This window comes from Lissotriton helveticus, chromosome 1_1 (assembly GCF_964261635.1).
Source record: "Lissotriton helveticus chromosome 1_1, aLisHel1.1, whole genome shotgun sequence".
Classification (NCBI taxonomy): Eukaryota; Metazoa; Chordata; class Amphibia; order Caudata; family Salamandridae; genus Lissotriton; species Lissotriton helveticus.
Genome location: NC_136057.1, coordinates 477,467,787 through 477,492,038, shown reverse-complemented (window position 1 = coordinate 477,492,038; position 24,252 = coordinate 477,467,787). Strand labels below are relative to the sequence as shown.

The 24,252-nt window shown below is 44.2% G+C and overlaps 1 protein-coding gene across 1 annotated transcript in view; it reads right to left on the bottom strand.

Annotated features, from left to right (window-relative positions):
* LOC144769883 (indolethylamine N-methyltransferase-like) overlaps positions 1-23,738 on the bottom strand; it is a 99,226-nt gene extending 75,488 nt beyond the window's left edge. Inside the window, exon 1 of the mRNA XM_078654082.1 lies at positions 23,591-23,738. Within this exon, the coding sequence (XP_078510208.1) occupies positions 23,591-23,738 (148 nt within the window). The remainder of the gene's footprint in view (positions 1-23,590) is intronic.
* Between the last annotated feature and the right edge of the window lie 514 nt (positions 23,739-24,252).

Genomic DNA, 24,252 nt, shown 5'->3' with positions numbered 1-24,252 from the left:
TACCCTTTTGTTTTTTCTTTCATTAATTTTTAGTTTGAGTAGGAAACTCTCTTATTTCCAAAATTAATGTGAAAAATGCCACTTACGAGGTTGTTTATTCCCCCGCAGAATAAAAATGGACGATCATAAAAACGGATGCTTGTGAAAAGAGATGAGACAAAAGTGAATGGCATGACTCATAATACAGGTAGGAACCGCCCAGTAAGGGTCACCACTACACGAAAGCAGCTTTTTGATAAGCATCGTGTAATATAGGATTGCTTCCTTTTTTGCAGGTCATATTCCGAGAGAAAAATAACGCATATTCAAAAACGAGAGATAAATTCACCAAAATAAGGTATGCCTCGTGCGAATTGAACGTTTGGATACTTATCCCTTTACAACAAGTTAAGTTCATTGGCCCATTTTCATAATTGGCTTGTTTTTTGTAGTGAAACCTCAGCCTTGCCGCCCCAGGATTAATTGACGTTATACTATTTTCTTCTGCTAAGAGGCTACCAGAAGGTAGGCTTTTAGGCAAAATTTAACAGATGAATATTGTTAAGGGTAAATGGGAGCACGATTAGTGATGTATGTATACATATTTTTGTTTTTTAGATTGCTTCAATATGCTTTTAATAAGAAGCCGTGATGAAAGCCCGTAAAGGAATTAACCGTGGCTAGAAACGCATCGGCATATTCTCTATTTGATACGAATCAGCCGAACTGTTAGATCAGGATATTCATATTGAATTCATTTTGCAAATTGTTCAGTCCTTGGGTTGTACAGAGTAATTCTTTTTATAAATTGTATAAACACACATGATTTGTTCATGATTTGCATGACATATCGTGCAATTTTGAATGTATGTTGTTGGATTACTACCAATTTGGTCCATTGTAAATGTCTATATGTGGTTATAATTTAGTTTTGTAATTTTTTGTAGAACTTTTTCAGTTTTCTTTTGGAAATAAGAGAGTTTCCTACTCAAACAAAAAATTAATGAAAGAAAAAACAAAATGGTAAATAAACAACCCGTACCACGAAAAGCATATAGTGTGGTCATTTTTACAAAATAATTTGGATTTTAGGTACTTCCCTATTATACATATTTAAGAGAAAGAAGGCACATTCAGGATGTCGTCCATTCAGGCTAGGATAAAATAACACACCAAAGTCAGATAAAATAATGGTAGTCAAAGGTCATCACAGGGTGTCAGACCACAAGAGTGCCTCTAACACTAAATCTAGCTAGTCTGACGATAATAGTGCGCTGACTGCCTCATTGTGAGGGGAAGGTCTCCTCAACGCAGCGTGCATCTTGTTCTGAATTGTATTTTTAAATTGTTGGAAATGCCTTATTGCTAAATCGTTTTTAAACTCTGTTCTTTTACTTCAAACCAAATTGCCTCAGTCCGCTTACCCGCACATAAAATTGTGATTACACATCTCGCTGCTTAGCGAGAAATCAGGGGTTTCACGCTTCCTGGACGCCATCTTGAGTGAGGGACCAGGGGCTCTTTGCACGCTTCGCAGAGCCATCTTGGGTCGCGCTCTAGTGCTGGTTGACAGCATTTGCCAGCCTACTTAAGACAGGCAATGCAAGCGTGCAGCGCGCGCGTGAGCGGGCGCGCAGATGGCGCGCCAGAGGCAAGCCCGTCTGCGCCCGGCCGTGCTCCGGCCGCACCCAGCACCAGCCATGCTGCCCGACCCAGTCAAGCTCAAGGTAGGAGAGAATACTCTAGGGAGCGGCTGCTTAACATCGGTAAGAGGGAAGAGGAGTGGGACCTTCAACATCTAGCTGCTATGAGGTGTGACAATAACCTTTTATATTGTGCGCTGATAAATTGTAAATCCCTGATAAAACACTATATTGAGGTTTCCAATATGGTAGAGGATCTGGTCCTGGATGTCATATTTCTTACAGACACCTGGACACGGACAGACTCCCTTGTGGAACTGGGCCTTGCTTGCCCGGAAGGCTATGACATTTTCCACAAGCTGAGGGCTGGGGGGAGAGGAGGAGGAGTTGGGGTGCTGTATAAGGAAAAGTGGGGCTTTGCACCCCTCGAGATAGAGGCAGTTATAGGGGTAGAATTATTGGGTTTCTCACTACAGGAGGCCAAAGGGAGGCTAATCACGGGAATGGTCTGCAACAGACCCCCAGGATCAGATACCCAGTATTAAGCACTACTTGACACCATCACTGACCTGACCCTAACCCACTCCAGAATGATCCTATTAGGGGACTTCAACCTATGGGACAATGGGATTTTAGGCAACCACTTGAGAGATCTAAAGCAAACGTGTGAGAATCTTAATCTAATCCAACTGGTACAAAAACCAATGCACCAAGGAGGGTACGTCCTAGATCTCTTATTTGCCAACCAGGCTGAGACTAAGATAGTGGACATACTGCCTCAAAGCTGGTCGGATCACTCTTTATTTCACTTCTATATATCAAAACCCCAGCTAGAGGATAATAACAATCGTTGGACAACTTACCGAAAGTGAAGAGAGTGGGCCAAGCTAGTAAAAAATAAGATATACTTGACACTTCCGAATCCCCTCAAACTCCGTTGGTGAAAACTATCAAGCATACTGTAATTATATAGTCAGCTTCTTGGACAATATACTTCCAATAAAGAGACTCAAAAACAGAAAAAAGCCTCCGCCCGTAGTATAGTGAGGAATTTAAATCACTACGATTGACCTGTAGGAAGGCGGAGAGTTAATGGAGAAGGGCCTATCTGGAGATGGACAGAAAGGAATTGAAACTAGCTCAGGCCAGATATAAGGAGTCTACCGCCAGGGCTAAAGCAGACTTTTATGCCAATGCCATTTTGCTTGCCCCGAATAGTATGAAAGCGCTCTTTAATATTGTTAGGGATCTCTCCCACCCAGCCTGCACAAGCAGCAAGGTGGTTGCTTCGCAAAAACTCTGTGATGCAATTGCCGCACGTTTTGAAGAAAAATTCACTAAAATCGTTGGTGATATTCGTCCCAATAACATCAATAATCAGGATGACCTGACCGAGAGACCAGGGGAAGGGCCCGGGGTAGCCACTTGTCTGGAATACTTCTAAGCCCCCACAGAGGACTTTTTTAACAACTTAGCCCAAAGTATCACCTCGGGCTCCCCCGTGATCCTCTTCCGCACAGAATCTGGAAAGTATCTGGGAGGGAAACCCTTCCCTGGCTGCGATTAATCTGCAACCAGTCCCTGGAAGAAGGAATGGTTCCGGTGGCATGGAAGCAGGCAGTAGTCACCCCTCTGCTTAAGAAACCCTCCCTAGACCCTACGGTCCCGGCTAATTTTAGACCTATATCTCTTTTGCCATACCCGGTTAAAATCCTAGAGAAAATAGTTAGCAAGACATTGTCATGCTACCTAGAGGACAATCATCCACTAGATAGGGATCAATTTGGCTTTCGCCCAGGCCACAATACTGAGACTGCTCTGGCTACCATAATGGAGAATCTACGGATGCGGGCCGACAATGGAGATTCTTCAGTTCTAGTATTACTAGACATGTCGGCTGCATTTGATACGGTGAGCCACACAGTACTGGTGGAAAGACCAAAAAATATGGGGATAAAAGGACGAGCCTTGCAGTGGCTACAATCCTATCTATCAGGGAGGCAACAGGCTGTGACCATGTCACCGTTCGAGTCCAGTAAGTCCCCAGTACATCACAGGTTTCCACAGGGGTCTGCGATAAGCCCCATTCTTTTCAATATTTACTTGCATCCTCTACTCTCCCTAATCAAGTCTTACAGAATAGACCTGGTTAACTACGTTGATGACACCCAATTGGTGTTCTCCCTGGAAGGGAAACAGGCGGTGTCCATGGATACGTTCCAGGAGTGTATGCGCCAGACAGTAGGCTTGCTCAGGCAAAATTCCCTGCAATTTAATGGTGGAAAAACAGAGGTGATATTTTGCCTGCCCACCAGCCTGCATCAACATCCGACGCTGGAGTTTAAGCTCACCCCAGAGGATGATCCCCTGGTTCCTGCCAAAACAGTGTGCAACTTTGGGGTACTAGTGGATGGCAGTCTCCAAATGGAGTCTCAGGCAAATAAAACTGCTAACGTTTGCTTTTCTCTGCTGCGGATGTTACGACATATCCTCCCGCTTCTGCCCAAAGATGCCCGCTCACTTGTAGTAAGGAGCGTAATTCTTAGCAGACTGGACTACTGCAATACCCTGTATTTGGGAGCACCACAGTACATCTTACAGAGACTGCACAGAGTCCAGTCCATGGCAGCAAAGTTGGCGCTGAATAGGCAAAGCAGGTCCTCTACGACATTGGTCCCGAGAGACCTACACTGGTTGCCTATCAAAGAGAGAATCTGTTTCAAATCTCTCTGTATTGTGTATAGAGCAGCATATGATTTGGGCCCTAGTCCACTACAGGAGAGGTTTACCTGGTATAATCCGAAAAGGCAGCTACGCTCCTCTAATGCAAATCTGATAAGGACCACCAGATTCAATAAAACCAGAATGGGGGACAGAGCCTTTGGCGTGGCAGGCGCAAGACTTTAGAATGACTTGCCCCAGACCATAAGACAGGCCAACTCGCTGACCTGTTTCAGAAAGAATCTGAAAACCTGGTTGTTCCCAAGGGCGGAAAACTAGACCTTCCACTGCCAAATTGGGTCTGTTCATGTGCTGATTTACTCCTAAGTCTAAGAGCCAGGATACCCGTAGGGTGACAGTTTTTGCGCTATATAAATGCACAATACAATACATCAGGCAGGCCCTACGACCAAGGAAATTTTGCAGCTGATTGACACATCACAGGTGGGGTGGCACTGAACCAGCAGGACAAACGCATGAACATGAAAAACCTAGATCCGTCTTATAGATAGGCAGTGACACCACAATGGTCCAGGGAGATAGGTCCTAATAGAGCACATATGTCCGGAGATGTGCACGTCCCCAAAACACCATAAAGTTAGATGCCACATGAACGAAGGAACACTCAGGCAATCAGGACACAGCACAAGCAGTGAGGAAATGCTCTCCAAGCTTGACATCTGTACACATTACCCACTGGCCTATATTGTGTTCACGTAAGGTGGAGACCCACATGCATTTGTTATCCTGTGGGAATAATTTATGACTTCATGTCTAGGCCCACATTCCTCTTCCTAAAAAGGGCCTATGAATTGTTTTACGATGATCCTAGAAATGTATATAATAGCACTCAGATTAATTGTACTTTGAGACCATGTTTAGACCTCAACTCTGTAACTGTGTTCCTGGCCGAAGTATTCAATTAAGCCAACTGTTCCTGTTTTGCCAAATGCCTCTGGGCTTTGTTTTTACAAGGTAAATTAACATTTGAGCAACATTTTGGTGAGCTAGAGAGGAGAGATTGGTGGTTTGAACCCGACTGCAGCCAAAGGAAAGGACCTCGCCCAGACGGATTAACATCTAAGCTGCAAGGAAGTTGAGCAGACACCACAATTCATTGAAAGTTGTGCTGAATCTGTGGGGCGGAGGTCCGGCCTGAAGCCGCTGTCAAATGGGTAAGAGACTACATTTGATCCCTAGTCCAAGCATTTGGCATATGTCAAACTAGGAAGAAGCGTAAAAATGTAATCCGAGCGCCCTTCCACTGACAGAAATCTGACATATTGCCTATTTTATGTGTCCAAACTGAGTAGTCGCAAGATGGCCTCAAAGCCGAAACCGCAGAGTTCACCTTTCTTTGATAGTCAGCACACTTGTAAAGGTGAAGGTTGTTAGTTGCTTGGACTGCTGAGCATGACGCAGATGGTATCCTTGTCCCCTGGGTGTGATACAAGTATGAGGCCCCACCGCTTGGACCACTGTGCATGGGACCTGGATGTGATATAGAGCCAGCACTTCAATGTCATTTTTTAGTCTAAAAGGGTTTTCTCAGTGCTACCAGTTTCTTACACTGTCCGTATCTGGAAAAAGTGAGAGGTGTTGTTTGCTAGGACCACTGTGCATGATACAGATGTTATGCATGACCCCTGGGTGTGATATAGGGTGTCATTCTGACATTAGGGTATATTTGGACCTTTGAGATTAGGTGTGTCTTGTGCTTGGCCAAGATGGGCCTGTAAGTTGTAGAGTTGTTTTATTGTCCACATAAATTGTTATCATCATGAAGCTGATATTGATAAACTATTGGGTTCACTTAGGGGCTCATTACAATGGCATAACGATCGCCACCGCTACGCCATCGAAACGAGAAATACCCCCGCTGTATTATGATGGCAGTGGGTATCGCGGTAGATGCAAAGTCCATCTGTCACTTTCCCGCCGGTCAGCAATCGATACAATTGCCGGGCAGAGCTGGGCCAGTAATATGGTGGCGGTGCCTAGCATGCACCGCCAGCCATATTATGATGTGGGTGGGTAACAGGCCTTTCCATGGTGGTGATGCCGCCATGGTAAGGCTGGCAGGGATTGGCTTTGGGAGCCCGTTGCGGGACCCCAGGGGTTGGGGAGGTAGGTGGGTGCACTTGAGGGGTACCCATTGTACGCCCCTGCCGCCATGGTAAGGCTTGCAGGGATTGGCTTTGGGAGCCCGTTGCGGGACCCCAGGGGTTGGGGAGGTAGGTGGGTGCACTTGAGGGGTACCCATTGTACGCCCCTGCAGTTCCCTGCACCAGGTGGCTGGCACCGCATTGTGCCTGTCATGTGGTGCAGGGAAATGCTGTGCATGCCCTTTTACCATTGCGGATGGTGCTGCAGCCAGCAGCACCGTCCGCAATGGTAAAAGGGCAAGATACACATGCCAGTATGGCAGATGCATTCTAATTGGGCTGGTGGGACCGCCGCACTTCTGGAGGTCGGTCCCATCACCGTTATGGTGGCGGGTGGACTGATGTCCGCCTGCCATCATAATGAGCCCCTTAGTCCTGTGTACCATGCAGAGCCTGTACTCATCATCGGATAGCATGCACTAAGGAGTGGGCTACGGTATTTGTTTCTTGACAAAGTCATGATTTTTTCTCTGTCATTTTCTTCTCTCTTTTTCATCGATGTGGTCGTTCGTTGATACATTCTTGATGTTGTGTTGTTAGTAAACTGTAGCAGCTGCAGTTCTGTCTTGAGTGTTGGTTTGGTTAATGACCCAATATGCTTATGCAGGTACCACTAATTCTTACAATCGTCATTCCACAGCTGCTATTTTTCTGCTGAATTCACACGTTTTGAACTAACAGTTGCACTTTCTTTCAGGTTGTGACCATTCATATGCATTTTTGTTTGTGTTTGTGAAATGTTTATTCAGATGCAGCTGTATCTAGCTTTGAGCTCGTAGAAATAGTTGTAGCCAGTAATCCACTGTTTTTTATTTCCCCAACAATCAGAGTAAAATCTAATATTATTTAATCCTGGTAGGCTTGAGCGTATCTGTGCCTTAAAAAGCTCCCAGCTACCATGGAGTCAACGCTAAAACACATGCAAACTAGGCTCACCACGCAGGTTAAAAAACGTAGCAAATATTGCCATGAATGGCGCGCACACACTAAGGTACATGTGTTCTCCTGGCTACAGGTTGAAAGCTGTGACTCTAACATAATCGAACACACAAGAACACACATTTGGACCAAATACATAGGCAAAGCCCAGTCCGACAATACTATACTAGAACCAGCAAGTAAGACACCCGTGCCTCCTCCTCTGTATGTAGGAATGGGAGTGCTCTCCCCAATGCCTGCAATCAGTGATTTAGGCAATACCAATCCACCTGTTGAGGGAGCAAGAGAGCCCCCTACTGAAAAATGAACCACAAAACTCAGACATGAAAGGCTAACAGGCCAGCAGGCCCAGGAGCACCTCAGGCCAGTCCTAGAGCGCCTTGAAGCTCAACCCCTCAACCATCGCATTCAGCCCATCAAACTTCAGCAATGCAGGAAAAATTAGCTCCCACCAGTTCATGTGAGCACAGTCGGGTGACAGGGAGATTCATAGCGGGTCTGGACAGTGATACAAGTAGCGATAGTGAGGCTACAAGGTCAGCTCAGCAGGCCATGGGGGCAAATAGAAGCCTATGCCAGAAAACGACAAAACACCAACAAGCACACACATCCTACTGTCCACCTCCGGCTGATTGAAGGAAGACACAGTGGTCACAGTGCTTGTGAACAAGACACCATACAATTTCCTGGTAAAAAATGGGGCAACGAGGTCATGTCTATGGGAAGGGACAGTCACCTTATCAAAACACACTGCAACTATATAAGAAGTTTAGGGTACTGTGGCATGGATCCCATAAAAAAAAACTAAAGCTTGAGTTAGGGGGGAATAGAACGATTTAACACTTATTATATTCTCCCTCATCCCCAACTAATATATTTGTGGGAGACCTAATGACTAAGCTAAAAATGTCCATCCAGTTTTCCTACAACGGAACTATAGCTTGCTCCTGTGCAATTGGTTTTTGTCATTTTGCAGCTCAGCATGGATAGCACTGTGCTAGTCCTATGCTTAAAGACTTTTCTGTAGAAATGGCAAAGACTTTGGGGCATATTCTCAAGGATTTAACGGCAAGTTATCTGCACATTATCGCAGCCATAGTGGCGAATAAATGTATTGCCCCATTCACAAGCTGGTGCTAACAGCTGATATCACCAGTTTACCAGTGATAGTAGCCAAAAAAAAGATCGCCACCGATGACTCCGGCAACTAACGCTAATGAGATGCAGAGCAGGCGTTCCCGTGCAAATAGCAGCAACAACACCACTCCGCAACATTCTCAACAACCAGTCAGTTTGACGATAAGATCACAAAACAGGCGATAAGGTGCGTTAGCAGCAGGAATTTAACACCTGCTCTGACCTGGTGTAAAGTCGGAAGACAACCAGGCCGGGACTGGCAATAGTGGGCACCGGGCAATCCCCCGGTGCCCCGCACGGGTGAGGGCCGGTTTTGGACCCCTGGGGGCCTTTTTTGTTACAGGCCCGTTCATGGCCCTGTACCAAAATCGGCCAAAAACCGGCCCCGGCAAAGAGCTTGGTGACACCTCAAACCCCCCTGAGTGGGGGCTGGCTGAGCACTTTGCCGGGGCCGGTAGAGGTTCCCAGTCCGGCCCTGATGACAACCTGCACCAGAAAAGGGAGCCCAGCCCAGAGACACACCTGAAGAACAACAGATGCCATGGAGTTACTGAACATGCATTCCGGAGCCCCAAGAGGGCAACAACACCCACCGCGCCCACACCCAGGCACCCCCCCCCTGGGCCCTTACCCCGGGCAAAGATATGTTACCTCAACCCCACAAAATCATGCACAAAGCGATTCACCTGACGTCACACAATAACAACAATCAACATGCATGTGTGTTCAGAAAAAGGAGAAATCACTCATTCATATTTGAATCACCAAACAAAACATTTCTTGCAAGAAAATTCAAAACAACTATTATGATGAGTCGTGGCGGGTCTTTTCAGGACAATCTGTAGGTCACATTCTGCAAGACAAAATACTAGATAAGAATGTGTGTCCTGCGCTCATCAAAGAACAAAGAGAGTGAGCGAAAGAGATAGAGAGAGAGAGAGAGAAAGAGAGGGAGTGTTAGAAATGGGATCTCTGGTTGGCGGAGGCTTGCGCCAAAGCCAGGTAGAGACCACCACTCTAGTCAGGGCTGGGGAGTCACATGCCAAAGATAACCCCTGCTCACCCCCTTGGTAGCTTGGCACGAGCAGTCAGGCTTATCCCGGAGGCCATGTGTAAAGTATTTGCGCACGCACACAGCAACAACATCCCAGGCACACTACAAAAGGAACTCCACACAAGGGTATATCAAAAATAGTCTTTGTGTTCTCATGACACATTAGAATAGTAAACAATTAATATACAATGTGCCAACTGGCATGGGCAATATTCACAAGGGATTATATACACATGACAGGGCCACATGGACCACTGTCGGAACCATCACAAAATAAAATTGCTAAAAGTAAAACAGATCATAAACATACAACCAGTAAATACTGGTAATCACTGTACTTAGCATCAGCCTGTAACATAAACTACATTATGCACAGTCCCATCAGGCACAAATTACATTCTGCGCCAACCTCACCAGCATAAACACATTATGCAATCACCTCACAACTCACATTAGGGGCATAAATAACACAGTGAAACATAATCTCACTAGCATAAACCATGATATGCAAAACAACCTCATAATCATAAACCATATTTAGAGGTATCAAACAGGGTGCGTAAAACATACTAAATGCATTACATTTCCTAGCACCACATCACATTAGCACATAAATCACATTAGGGCCTGGCGCCCTATAAATCTAACAATCCCCCTGGCCAACTGGCCATCCAAAAAGGGGCTCAAATGCCCTATATCCACAGAGTCAGGGCTGCTGCCTAGGCAGCGAAGGTCAAGGGTGCGCCACTGCACAAACCTAAACGTTGCAGCTGCCCACTACTTGCTTGGCAGCTGGGGAAGTGGGGGACAAAGGAGTGCAACTCACTGCTAACTCAGACATGCCCCCAAAGAACTGTGGGCCTAAATGGTGCAGCTGCCAACGACATGCTGAGCAGCTGTAAAAGTTAAAATGCGGCATGGGCTCTCACTGGCCCTTGAAATAACTGCGCCCAACGTTGGAGCCATCTGGCCCTGGAATCATGGTGCCCTGGAGCACACAGGGTCCTGAAATACTTTATGCCAAATCAACGTGGCAGCTGCCCCCGCTAAAGTGGGGCAGATGGAGAATAACGCCCAACCTGGGCAGTACGGGGCCTTAGGACCCCCCAAGGGTGCCCCTCTAAGCATATATGGCAGCTTTGGAGCCCTCAAGGCTCTAAGGATTATGGAGCCCTCCGTTGGGGCGGACTGGCGCTCAAAAACAGAAGATGCCCACTGTTGGAGCCACTCGGGGCTCTTAAAGCAAATGTGCCCCCTTTTGAAGCCGCTCAAAGTATGAACAGGACACTGTGCCTCGAAGGCAACAAGCAACAGGGAGACCCACTCACTGGGACACCACACGGAAGAAGCCCCTACTCACCGGAGCTTCCTGGTGGCTGCACACGGGCTCCCTCCTCTTCACCTGTGGCGGGGGCAGGCACCGGCAATGTGCCTCACGCCCCTTCTGCCTTCCATCTCTACTGGCTGGCGCCCACGGGGCTTTCCATCAGCAATGGGAGCCCGGCACGGGCAGGCACTATCACCATCCTTCTAGGCAGCTTCTCCAGCGCGTGCGCGGACTTCCTTCTCAAAGCCGAAAGTCCCACCCGCCGTCAGGCACCTCGCTGCCTGACTTTCGCTGTGTCCGCGACTCGGGCCGCCGCAGTGATTTGAACAGCTGCAAATGAGGGATGGGCTCCCTCGAGAACAAAAATTGAGCTGGCATGCGGGGTGGGCACCTGCTAGGGCTCACAAAAGCGGGGTGGGCACCCGCATTAATTTATAAAATAAAACAAAGACGTAGGGTGGGCACCTGCACACTGAAAATCATCAAATAAACGGGGTGGACACCCGCAAGGTCGGTACCACGGGGGAATTCCTACTCTGGGGATTCCCTCTCAAAGGGGCTGCAGCATCGCGCTGTGCAGCCCACGCTCCTCCTCAGCTGGGCCATTAAAAGGTAGCGCTTCCAGCAGCGCTAGAGGAACCCAAAGTCTAGGGGCAAGGAATAAAACAAATGGTCCCACAAGTCCTTGAATAAGAAAATAAAGCAAAAAGGTTCCAGGGCATAGCTGGGCCCAGGGAGGCAGCCCTCCTGGCAAGTCCTTCTGGGCCCCAGCAGCAGAACGTCCTGCAGCAATCAGGATCCAAAGCAGAACATTTTCTGGAGTCACAGCCCCTTCTTTTATACCACATTTTCCTTTGTCTACAAGGTGCGGGCAATGGGAGAACCAGCTACAACTGGTTATGGGGAGCTCCTGAGCACTTTGTTTTGCTCAGCTCCTCACAGGACAGGCCAGGGCCATCAGACGCACCACAGGAGATGGAGCCAGCATTGTGAAGGGAAGGCACAGCCCTATTCAGGTCCCAGGTGCAACTCCTCCCTCCTATCTACATGCAGATCCCCCTATTCACCACCGTGCAGACCCATCCTGGCTCCTGGAGCCAACCACGCCAGCCAGCCCCTGTCAATCACAAGCCAGACATGCAATTCACATCAGACAGGCAGGCACACTACACACAGAAATGCCAACTTCTAAAAGTGGCACTTCTCCACTAGTCAAAATAAATCTGCACACACCATTGCGTAGCATTTATTCTCACGAGTTCGCAAATACTAAAGTCGCCCCTGCACACCTATCATACCAGGAACTACCAGGGACACACATATCCCCCATGCATTCCTATGGGAGGGCAGGCCAGTCTCACCACACATACCCAGAGAGCGCATGCATTTTACACTGGACCACAGTGCTAAAGTGCGCAGAGGCCTAAAATCACCAACACTAGGTTACAGAAAAAGGCTAGGAGAACGCAAAAAGTTTCGGGGTGAACCTGCCAAAAGGGCCAAGTCCTACAGGGAGAGAGAGAGAGAAAGGGAGCGAGATAGAGAGAGGGAGAGAGAGAGAGAAAGAGGGAAAGAGAGGGAGAGCAATAGATAGAAAGAAAGAGGGAAAGAGAGGGAGAGATAGAGAAAGAGAGGGAGAGAGAGAGACAGTGAAAAGAAGAGAGGGAGAGGAAGAGAGAGTGCTGACACTGTGGACCCAGGCATCACTGCTCACCTGCTGCCACCAGTGTGTCTCCAACCACATTCTGCAGTCCACCAGGTCACTTATCTGAAACAGAGCCCAGATTTATGAATGGCAGAGTCCATACAATTGCACACGCCATCATCGCTTGCCCACCCCTGCGCACCCTGGCAGCTGCACCCCAGCCCCTCCCGCCGGCCAGCAGTGTATGCCTGCCCCTGCGCACCTAGGCCTCACTGCTCACCTTCCCCCACTGGCGTGTCTTCAAGAGGGCCCACCACATGCCGGGTCAAGCCCCAAGCCCGGGGCCTGTGAACATGGCACCTTGCACATAATGCAGTCCCGCTCCGCGGGCCACCAGGTCACACATGTGATTCTGGGTCTTGATTTCGCTATGGCAGAGATCATATCAGTGCACACGGCATCATCGCAGGCTGCATACCCGCTCAGCCCCTTAGGTGCCACTAACTCTGTGAACTGCGAAGCAACGCCACGTGCCTTTAGGCCAGCACTGCCCGCTGGCTCAGGCCTACACTGCGGTCCAGCAGGGCTCACCTAAATCCTCACCAGTCTGGACAGCCAGGACGGGACATCATCGCAGGCTGCACACCCGCACAGCACTTAAGGTACCCCTACCTCAGTGCACCGAAAGTCACCGTCCCATGGAGGTGTTCCTGTGCCGGCTGCAGTGTATCCGGTGCCACCAAGTCTGTGCCCCGCAAAACATGAACCCTTTATGATTGAGTCCCGTGGCGCGGACGCCATCATGTCACCTCCGGCACTGGGGAATGTGAAGTGGCAGGGCCCTGGGCCCTCATGCATAAATAATAACCACACGGATACACCCAGATAGAGAGTGGAAATGGCATCCAGCACGTGGGTCCATCCCTTTTTATTCGGCAGGGTCACATGTCTTTTGACCTGTGCGCTAGATGGGTGTGGTGTGGGTGTAAACCAGCCGTGAGGGAGTGGCTGTAGCATGCTGACAACTAGATCTGTGATCAGCAGATCACCACAGGGAAGACCTGGGACATGTAGCGTTGTCGTCGTCCCCTGTGAGCATAAGCTGAGTGGGCTGGCCTGGCGTATGCCAGTCCAGCATAATGGTGTGAACAATGACCCCGGAGCTCAGAACGTGGTTCCGTCCTGGGCTTGACAAGGAAGTCACTAATGTGAATGTCCCTGTTGTTGTGCCGGCGCCACCCGAACCACAATCGACAATCTGTCACCATGTGACCCAAGTCCCACAACATGAGCGACATGGACGTAGGGGGGGAATTACTGACCCTACATTCACCCATACTTCCACACTTCAAAGATCAGAGATATGTCACATCTGTGTGAATAAGAATGTTTATTGCACATTCAGTGGAGTGTTGTCGCTGGAGCAGTACAGGGCATGCAAACCCCACTTTACATTGTTGGCCCGTGAAGGACCAGCCAGAGTCCTTCAGGGAATGGCAAGTGCAACAGAAGGGGAAGAGCTCAGTCCACAGTCTGACTGCTGTGTCATTGGTGACCAAACAGAATATGGCAGTCCATGTCTAGGTCCAGGGTGAGTGTCGCAGAGTGTATCGGGGGACAGTTGCAGGTGATGATGCAGAGGGCAGAACCAAGCAGAAACAGGCCATATGACGGAGATGTATGCTACTGCATTCTTCTGACCATGAAGGCAGATTCTTCCGCATCTTCGTCCTCTGCTGTTTCATGTGCCTCACATGTGGGTGGTGGTGTTCTGTCTCCAGCACTGTGTGGCAGTGAAACCACAGGGGCCGGAGGTGGAATGTCTGCTGCACTGTGTGGCACTGACATTTCAGGGGGCGGAGATGTGGATGTCGTGGTAGCAGCAGCATGCATCATCCCCAGGCCTTGTGGCAGCAATGCCATGAGGAGGGTCTTTAGGGTGTTGAGGAACCCAGCTACCTCTCGCTGGTGTGCAGCTGTGGCAGCCGCTCTTTCCGCCTGCGTCTGCTCCATGGTCTCCATTAACCTCCACATGTGTCCCAACTCACTGATGACATCACTGGAGCCACTATGACTAGACAGTCGTGCATGTCTCCGAATCAGAACTTCAGCGATGTCAACCATGGTTCGTTGGAGAGCATGGAGTGGACTGTGGGTGTCCGTCAGGGCATGTGATTGGTCCCCAATGGGACTTAGACACCCACGTATGGTGTTGAGTTTGGCTGCCATGAGGTCGAACCCCACCTGCACGTGTTTAGCCAGCTTCTCCTGGCATGCCAACACACGGAGTTGGAAGGCCATGTGTTCTTCGTGGGGGTCCTAGGAGGCAGCCATGGTGGTGGGTGCTGCCTGCTGTGTGATCTGTGCAGAGGGGGGTCTCCTCGTAGCTCCTGGTGGTAGGGTGCGGAGGCTCTCCACAAACTGTCTCCCCACTGGTGACTGTGGACACCATTTCCTCCATATCGTCCAGCTCCTCCTGTGGCGCTGGACTACCACCTCCAGTCTGCATTGCTGCCTTCCGGTTGTTGGCGAGTTTTTGCTTGGTTTTGTGCTTCACATCATTCCAGCGCCTCTTGACCCCTTCCATTGTCCTCTTCAGCACTCCGACTGCATTCACCTTGTCCACAATGGACTGCCATGTTCTATTTTTTGTTGCCAATGACACAGTGGATGTGACGAACAGTAGTTGATGGTATTCTACCACCTCTGGTATCAGGATCCTGTTTATTTGCAGACTGAACTGCTTCTGCCTACTCTTCTTGTCCTTGCCCTTCCCTGACACCTAGGTTCCAGGCTGGTCCTCTGGGGAGTTTGTGGGGTTCTGGTTGTCCTCTGTACTTGCTCTGACTACTTCCATTGTGCTTGGCTTTTGTTTGTATGTTTTTTTTCATACTTTTATAGTGTTTTTTCCCGCATGCTGCATGGGAATTGCCGGCATGCCACTGGTTTTTGCTGATTTTTGTATCGCGATTTACCTCATGGCTATTATTTTCACGTTCGTGTTTCGCGTTTATTTGGCGTCTTGTTAATTTTTGCTCCGTCATTTGACACGTTGGCGTGGAACTATCGCATAGTACCGCCATGTTAACGTTGTTTTCCCAACATGGCGGTACCTTGTGATATTATTTTCCCGCAATAGACTGCGATGTGAAGAGTTGGGTAAAGCTAATTTTGCGGTAATTATCACAAGTTCTTGAGAATATCCCCCTTTGTCCCATTCTATTTCGGCGTAGATGGCACTGTGCTAATCCTATGCTTAAAGACTTTGATAGAATAGCAGACATATATATATATATATATATATATATATATATATATATATATACACACCACACACACATACATATAACAATAACATAACATCTATATAAAAATATTCTAATTAAATTTAAACATTATACTATATATAAAATCTTTAAACTTAGTCAACATTATTTTACAAATAACAAATATTAATAGTTACAAATATTATAACTTAAAATAAACGAAACATAATAATATAAATTATAACAATGCAAAATTAACTATAACATTTAATACGCATACTATTCCTACTGCAATTTAAACAAAACTAGGCAAACTATTAAACTAGGAACATAAAAATATACCACTCCCTATTAGCATCCCACTCCAGTCAGTGCATCAATAGGGAAAGTGTTGGATTGCAGAGGGGTAAAATGTACTATTCCCACTCCAGTCAGTTCAAAATTAAAAACAACAAAATATAATCAACAAAATAAAAATATTCAGTATGAAATGCTTAAAAAAACAATATAAATATGTTAAAAATTAAAATAAATGTAATTTTAAAATAAAACATATTACAATGGTCAATACATATCACAAATTCCTACAAATATCATATTAAATAAAATAAAACATGTTTTTTCAAAGAAATAAATATGTTACTTAGAAATTATTTATTAACAAAAAAATTAATTATTACATCATTTAGTTTATTTTCTTCCCACCCATAACACTACGCAACTTACAACCCACATCCAAAATAAAAAAATGTATTTGCATAATTAACATAACTAATTATCAATTAAGCAAATACTATTAATAAAAAAATGAAAACAGAAAAAGTTACTTCCCACCCTTTACCCCATAATCCCCACAACCCACATACAAAAACATAAATAAACAATTACCCTGATTAATTATCAATGAATTCATTAATATTATTATCAATGAATTATTAATTAATTAAAAATAATGTACTTACCACCCTTTACCCATAAAAACCACACAGCCATGAATAACATTAATTACACAATTCCATGTTCAATTGTCAATTAATCAATTATTATTAACTACTTTTTAATTAATTAAAAATAAAAAAACTCTCCACCTTTTACCCCTAAAGCCCAAAACCCACACCCCAAATATATAATTAAACAATTAACAAAAATAATTATCAATTATTTATTATTATTTATCAACTAATTAAAACTTAGTTACAAATAAATGACTCCCCACCCTTTCACCCACACCTAAAATTCATTACACAATTACAATAATCAATTATCAATTAATTCATTGATTATAATGAACTACTAATTGATATTGATATAAAAAAGTACTTCCCAACTCATACCCCTATAAAGCCTCACAACTCACTCATAAAATGTACCCAAAAAATGTAAACACAATTAACATTGTAAAATTTCAATTAAATGAATATTAATAAATAAGGAATATTCATTAAGTTATTATAATTAAATTACTTCCCACCATATTGCCCTATAAACCCACAACCCACTACAGAACTAAAAAACACAAAATGTAATTAAAATAAAATTAATAACTACTAAAAATATAACAAATCTATTAAAAACAAACAATACTTATACAAAAAACATAACACTAGTTAAAAAAATCGATATTTTAAACAACAATATTTTTGCAAACGATATTAATGACTTCTATATTTTTGAAATCGATATTTCTTAGCTGTCATTCGATATTCTTGACCACAATATTCCTGCTGTTGATATTTCGGTATCACGATATTTAAAACTCAATATCTGTGTAAGTCGACATTTCCAACTCAATATTTTGACTGTTGGGGTCGGGGGAAGTCTGAGGTTTTTCATTCACAATTAGGAATTAAATCACAAGAGTCAATTGGGTGTTGGAGACAGTAGATGATTTCAGAATAGAGTTTTGGGGAACACCTGTTCAAAACAGACAACCAAGGTAGTTAGTAATGGATTTGGAAAAGATGGAACTGTAAGATGCAAAAGTTGCCCACAAGTTAGAGAAAGGGGCCTTAGTATAAGTAGAAGAATTAGAAACATTAGAAGGTTTTGCGAGTATGGATTTCCCCATAAAAAAAAGAACAACGGATGAAGTCCCATAATAATTTTGAGGGAGTTATATTTGTAATAGACAAACATGAGGGTGTCCATTTGTTGTGGGACATTTTGAAGGACAAAGTTTTGGTTGGTGAAATTGGATTTAAAGGCTGCATATATTACAATACTCATGGAAAAAGAATGTCAGAAATATTTACGGTTCGGGTGAAGAGGTGTCCTATATCAGTGTCTTTGTCTATTTTTTGGCTTGTCCTCAGCTCCTTTGTGCTTCACCAAGGTTATGCGCCCAGAAGTAGCCTTTCTGAGTGAGAGAGATGCCTCGGCTGTTAATCTATTTGGACGACATATTGGTAATGTCTCAGAACAGGTTAGATTTGCTGAAACCTCTCGCGTGGACAAGGGTTCTGTTAATCCTTCCACAGAAGATGATAAGGAAGATAAAGAAGGTGAGAAGCGCTATTTTGGATAAGAATTTGGTTACCTTGAGGGACCTAGTGAATGTCCTTGGACTGCTATCATCGTCCATTCAGGCCATATTCCCAGCTTCATTACATTGCAGAGCTCTTCAGAAACTGAACGCTGTGGGACTGAGGAAACGATTGTGGTTTTCAGACCCAATTTCATTATCAGTGGGTGCTCAGGAGGATCTATAGGGGCAGTTAGAAAATTTAGAGCCATCCGTTGGAATGTTCCCGAATTTATTTTAGAGTCGGATGCCAGCGATTTTGACTTGGGAACACTATTGAACAAGTTAGAAACAGGGGTCAGATGGTCCAAGGAAGAACAATTGCTCAACGTAAACTGTTTAGAGATGTTAGCTGGTAACATGCATTAATGAGCTTCAAAGATTTATTGGCGAACAGTGTAACTTCATTTAGATAATTTTACAGCTGTTTCATACATAAATTGATTGGGCAGCTCGAAATGAAAAAAAAATGCCAGAGTTGGCAAAACAGATATAGTATTTTTGTTGGAATCTCAAAATCATTTTGAGAGTGGAATATATTCCAGGGCCGGAGAATGTGTGTGAATCGGATGTACAGAATTACAGCGACTATAAGTTGAATCCAGAGGTTTTCAGTTTGATTCAGAGGTTATGGGGTCCAATTCAGGAGGACTCGTTTGCGAGCAGATTAACCTACCAAGTAGCCAAATACTTCAGTTGGATACTGGATCCCACGGCAACAGCAGTAGATGCTCTTCTCCAGGATTCAGGAAGAGAGGGAAGATATGTTTTTAACCCTTCTAAATGATCCAGAGTTTGTTGATTATGGTCCAGTCAAAGAGATGCAGTATCATTCTAAACCCCCTTATTGGAAGTCTCAGGTTAGGTTCCCAAGTGTAATGGAACTCGCTACAGAGATACCCCGTATAGTTCGGGTTACTTTATGTGTTCTGGTGGATTCATAGGGAGAGGAACACCCTTTGGTTTTAGAAGGGAATATGAATGTTCTTGTTTGTAGGATTTCAGGGGTATTAGCAGATATTCAGGTCTTTTAGGAAAAGATAAAGACCAATTGGATGAGTCCTGGGCTCCGGGCACCAGAAAAAGATACAAGGGAGTATAAAAAAAGGGGTAGTTGGTGCGTGAAAGGGATTTGGATCCCGTGGAAGCTCTTGCAATTGAAGCATCAAACTGTTTGGTGGATTTGTTCAACTTTGGTCTTTCTTATAGTGCAATTAACTGTAACAGATCAGTTGTGTCAGATAATTTTGCACTAGGGAGTGAACCTACGATTAGGAGAGCAATGAAGGGAATTAGGCTTAAAAGACCCCCTATGGCCTGTTGTGATACATTATGGGATATTGGATTAGTATTCAGATTGTTCATTTCATGGCCAAGCAATAGTTATCTTTCACTTAGGGGCCAATTACGATGTCATTCAGAAACTCTTCCGACCAAATCAGTTTTTGGATTGTTTCTGACCGAATCAGGTTCTGCGAGTCCGACCGACCGATTACAATTCTTCCCAACATCGTTCAGTCGCACTGGCATTGACTTCAATCGGAGACTGTGTTCCAAATGAGAACACAGACTCCCATTGAAGAAAGGTGTGGTTGGGGAAACCTTGCACCATTTGGTAGGCACCCCATGGTGCTTGCCGCACTGTGCATGGTTAAACAGAGGGGTACCTTGGGTACACCCACAGGCTGCAACCGGAGACTTCATGGTGAATGGGGGCCTGCTACGGGTCCCCAAAGTCAGATTCCGACAGCTGTTTCATGTCGGGCAGACTGAGTCAGAACGGCAGTCCGAATCGGTCATCGTAATCACTCACTTGGAGACCGTGTCCATAGAGCTGTACGATTCGCCTCCGAAAGACTCGGGCTGTCAGATTGCCTTTCGGAACTGATTCGGACAGCCCAAATGGTTTCTGAGCATCGTACTGAGCCTGTCCGAATGACATCATAATCGGCCCCTTAGAGAGATATCTTTGAAGCTAGAAACTTTACTTTGCTTAATTTCCTTTAGAAGGGTTTATGATGGTATAGCCTTGGAGATCTCACGTGTCCGAGACAATTTTTTATCCCTATTTTTATGAATGTGCCAAAGTATGTGTAGTAAATTGTATGAAGACATATGAAAACAAATTGATGCAATATAGAGCAGATAGAGAGGTGAAGGTACTACTGTCCTATGTGAAGCCTTATAAAGCAGTTTCAACAGCTACATTGTATAGATGGGTAAGGACAGCGATGAGAGAAGTTGGTGTAGATCCTTCAAGGTTTGAAGCTCACACCTCTAGAGGTGCAATGGCTAGCCAGGTCTTCTCGACAGGTGGTTCTCTAATTGTGAAGGCGGCAGACTGGTCAAATGCGAATGCTTTTGAAAAGTTCTATTTAAGACCTGTGGATCATGTTAGCAGTGTGGCACTGGATGGCTTTAACTAAACATGCATAATGGTAGCCTCCAGTCTTGTAATGAAATGGCGATGCTCCAATTAAAATGCAAAAAGAATCTTGATTTTATTAAAGACAACAGAGGCTAACGTTATCCCACCCTCCTTTTCCTTTGTGGCATGAGAAAATAAATTATGGCCCTTTTTTATGGGGATTTGGCGTTGGGCAGCTCAGCAAGTCATCCTGCTGCACTGCCCTTCGCCAAAGTGAAAGCGAAGAAATCCTAGCGCCAACACAGGCACCCTTGCACCATGGTGCAAGGTGCCTGTGTTGTTGGCAGGATTGTTTTTTTGCAGGAAGGGGCACCGTTCTGCACAAAAGATAATCCTAAGAGTTGTATTCCTCTTTCTATGTGTGCAGCAGAATGGAAAAAAAGAGGAGAAATAAATACATTTGTCCTTGTTCTGTCTTACCTCGGGAAGCTTGAGGATTTGGTGCTTCCCCAGGTTTACATTATCTCCTGATTGTCTCCCAAGAGCAGAGAAAGGCAATGCAGCACTTTGCGCTGCCTTGCCTTACTCCATATCTATGAGGTCCTCCAAAGCCACACATAGTGGCTTTGTGTGGCCTCATAGATATGATTATCTCCAGCGATGCAGGGGGCTTGTAAATGAGCCCATCAATGTTTAACTTGAACTGAAGAAAAAACTGTAAATGAATAACATGAGTTAAAACATGATTTGGCTATATTAAGAAATGTGTGGATTTAAGTATGTTTTTATTGATAGATAAGTTACAGTAGATGTTTTGGTGGAAGATAAAGGAAATATCTTGTTTTGTCACAGCTTAAAAGTGGAAGAAGATTGTGTGCCTTGAATATGTATACTGTTTGAATTAGAGCTTTATGATGTATTTGTTATGTTATTTAGAGGGCTGCATGTTGGGGCAGCAGTAAACATGTATTGCATAATATTAGGCTCCATTGACTTTCATGAAATTTATGGAGCAAAAATGTTGTTATTCACCTATTTACAGGTTTGCACAGAAAATGGATTGTGACACTATTTTACATGACAATTACATAATTGTGTATTAGGTTTTCATGTTTCAGGAAACACACAAATGAGGTTCTGATTTTGATACTGCATCCTAAAAGTATGCAGAATGTTAGAAGCATATTTCTGATACCCCTCAACAGTCAATAAGCTGAAGTGAAATTTAACATTTTAATGATGTGTACTCATGCTTAGTTGAACGTGGTAGATAAAAAGATAACACAGAAAAGTTCTATATAATAATAAAGCTGATTTATGTTTTAGGAAACCAGATAATAACACTAGAATGTATACCATGAGCAGTGAAATAGACAAGCGAAGTAGATGTTTGAGGAGGTTATGTTATGCTATGCACTTCGTAAAAAGTTTATTTCAACCGTTCTTTTAAATTCTTTATGATGTATTAATATATAATGTGCAAAAGAGACTTACAAAATGATATGTGAAATGATAGTGTGTGTTATCATTTTATGAGTACCCTATAGTACACAAATTAATATCCATTTATAACAAAGTGATGATTTATTGAAGAATTAATGCACTGTGCTAGTTCTATGTAATGTGAGATTCATATTTTAGCACAATTTCATCATGCATGAGCTGTATTTCATGAGGGCTTCAAACTTTGCTTCCTTTCCTAGTATGAACGTATGAACTGAACAATCCAAAGCCTATGGGGAGTTTTTGTGAAGTTTCCACTTATGTTCTAACACTCAATCATTTCTTTCAGGTTTGTAGCTTACTTGACTAAACATGCAACAAAAGTGTTATTTCCTAGAGCAATGCTTGAGAATGAACTGACAAGGGATGAGAGCATGAACTTGCCTACTTCTTAAATGCAACAAACGATCATATGATAAAAATACAGTGGTTCTAAAGAAATTGCGAGTAAATGGATTACTTAATTCTTCCGGATTTGTGTACTTTTACTTACTACATCATCTGATCCTAAATTTTGAACTAAGGGGCGTCTCCCCACTTCACATTTTGAGGTATAGAGACTGACGATTTGGACTTCCATAACAATGCAAACTGTGACGCAATACTGAGTTTGCTAAAATCAAGATTATCTTTGCATGTTAATTGGAGAATCACCATTGTTTCTGTTCCCTGGCTGGTGATGAGAGATAACTTTTTATATGTTGTCCTTCTGGTGCTTCTGGAAAAAGCTAAAGGGGGAAATCCTCATCTAACTCATCCTATACATTTTTAAGATGGTTCCTTTTGGTGATTCCTGCATTTTAAATGTCACCTGCATTAGGGGTTGTAGAATGTTACTTTTTATTTATATGTAGCTTCTTTTTTTGATGACGTCATCTTGGTTTGCAGTGTGATATCATTCACCAGAAGGGCCCAGTGTGTTGTAAAATTGTCTATATGTATAGCATTTAAATATTGTTACTGTTTCTGGGTCAGATAACCTTCAATATTTTACCGTTTAGATGATTCCAACAAAAGCATTACCCTGATCTGACTCATCCTGTCAGTTTCGTCTTCTGTACACACACAAGGTATTGATCACATCAAATGCCAGTTTTTAATCGCTCTAATCAATATAATGACTATGCATTAATTTCAGTGAGCAGATTATTCAGGGTTAAATGCATTACCATAGTACATATGCTCGCACCTCAGTAATAATTCCCCACACCTTTCAATAGGGTGCCTGCATGTTTGAATCAACCTACACAACGTGTGAATCAACAACAGGGTCCGGAGATGGTATGTGTGTAAGAATCAAGTGGGGTAAACAGGCCATATACCTGAAGAGAAGGTTTTGCACAAAAGAGGAAATATCTGCATACTCGTATCTTCAATGAAGGTGGCTTCCTTCCCAATGTATGTCTCCATAAACAATATTGGCTCCAGATATCGGTCGTGGAGCTCTTTCAGATCATAAGAGGAGGCCATTGTTTGCGTTCTATGTGCAATCAGACTTTACTTCTACAATGTGTTAACCTCTTTTATAGCAAAATAATATACATTTTAAAATGTGGACAAAGAGCATTCAATATGTTAATGCGGCAAACCTATTTGAAAATTAATTTATTTTAATAGATGCCAACCTGCTGATGACAGTTGGTAGCTGCTGAAGTGCTTAATTGTATTCATCTCTTTGCTAAACTTGATTCTTTGAAGCATGATACGTGTGATGTGAGTGCCAACTGAATGACTTGCTCACAGGCACCCAATGGACCTTGTAAAAACAAAGTTGCCAAAACAGTGACATTTCACAGTTCAGAACTTATAGTGAATATAGCTTTTGTTAGAAAATGTGTGTTTCAGCTGTGTACTTTTTGGTGCTTTGAATCACATTTTTGGTATTTTTAGGTAGTTTTAGCTGTTTGGCAGCAGTTTGTAGTAAAGAACAATAGTCTGAACTTCTAATTTTCCATCCACAAAAAGTGGTGGAACCTGATTTTGT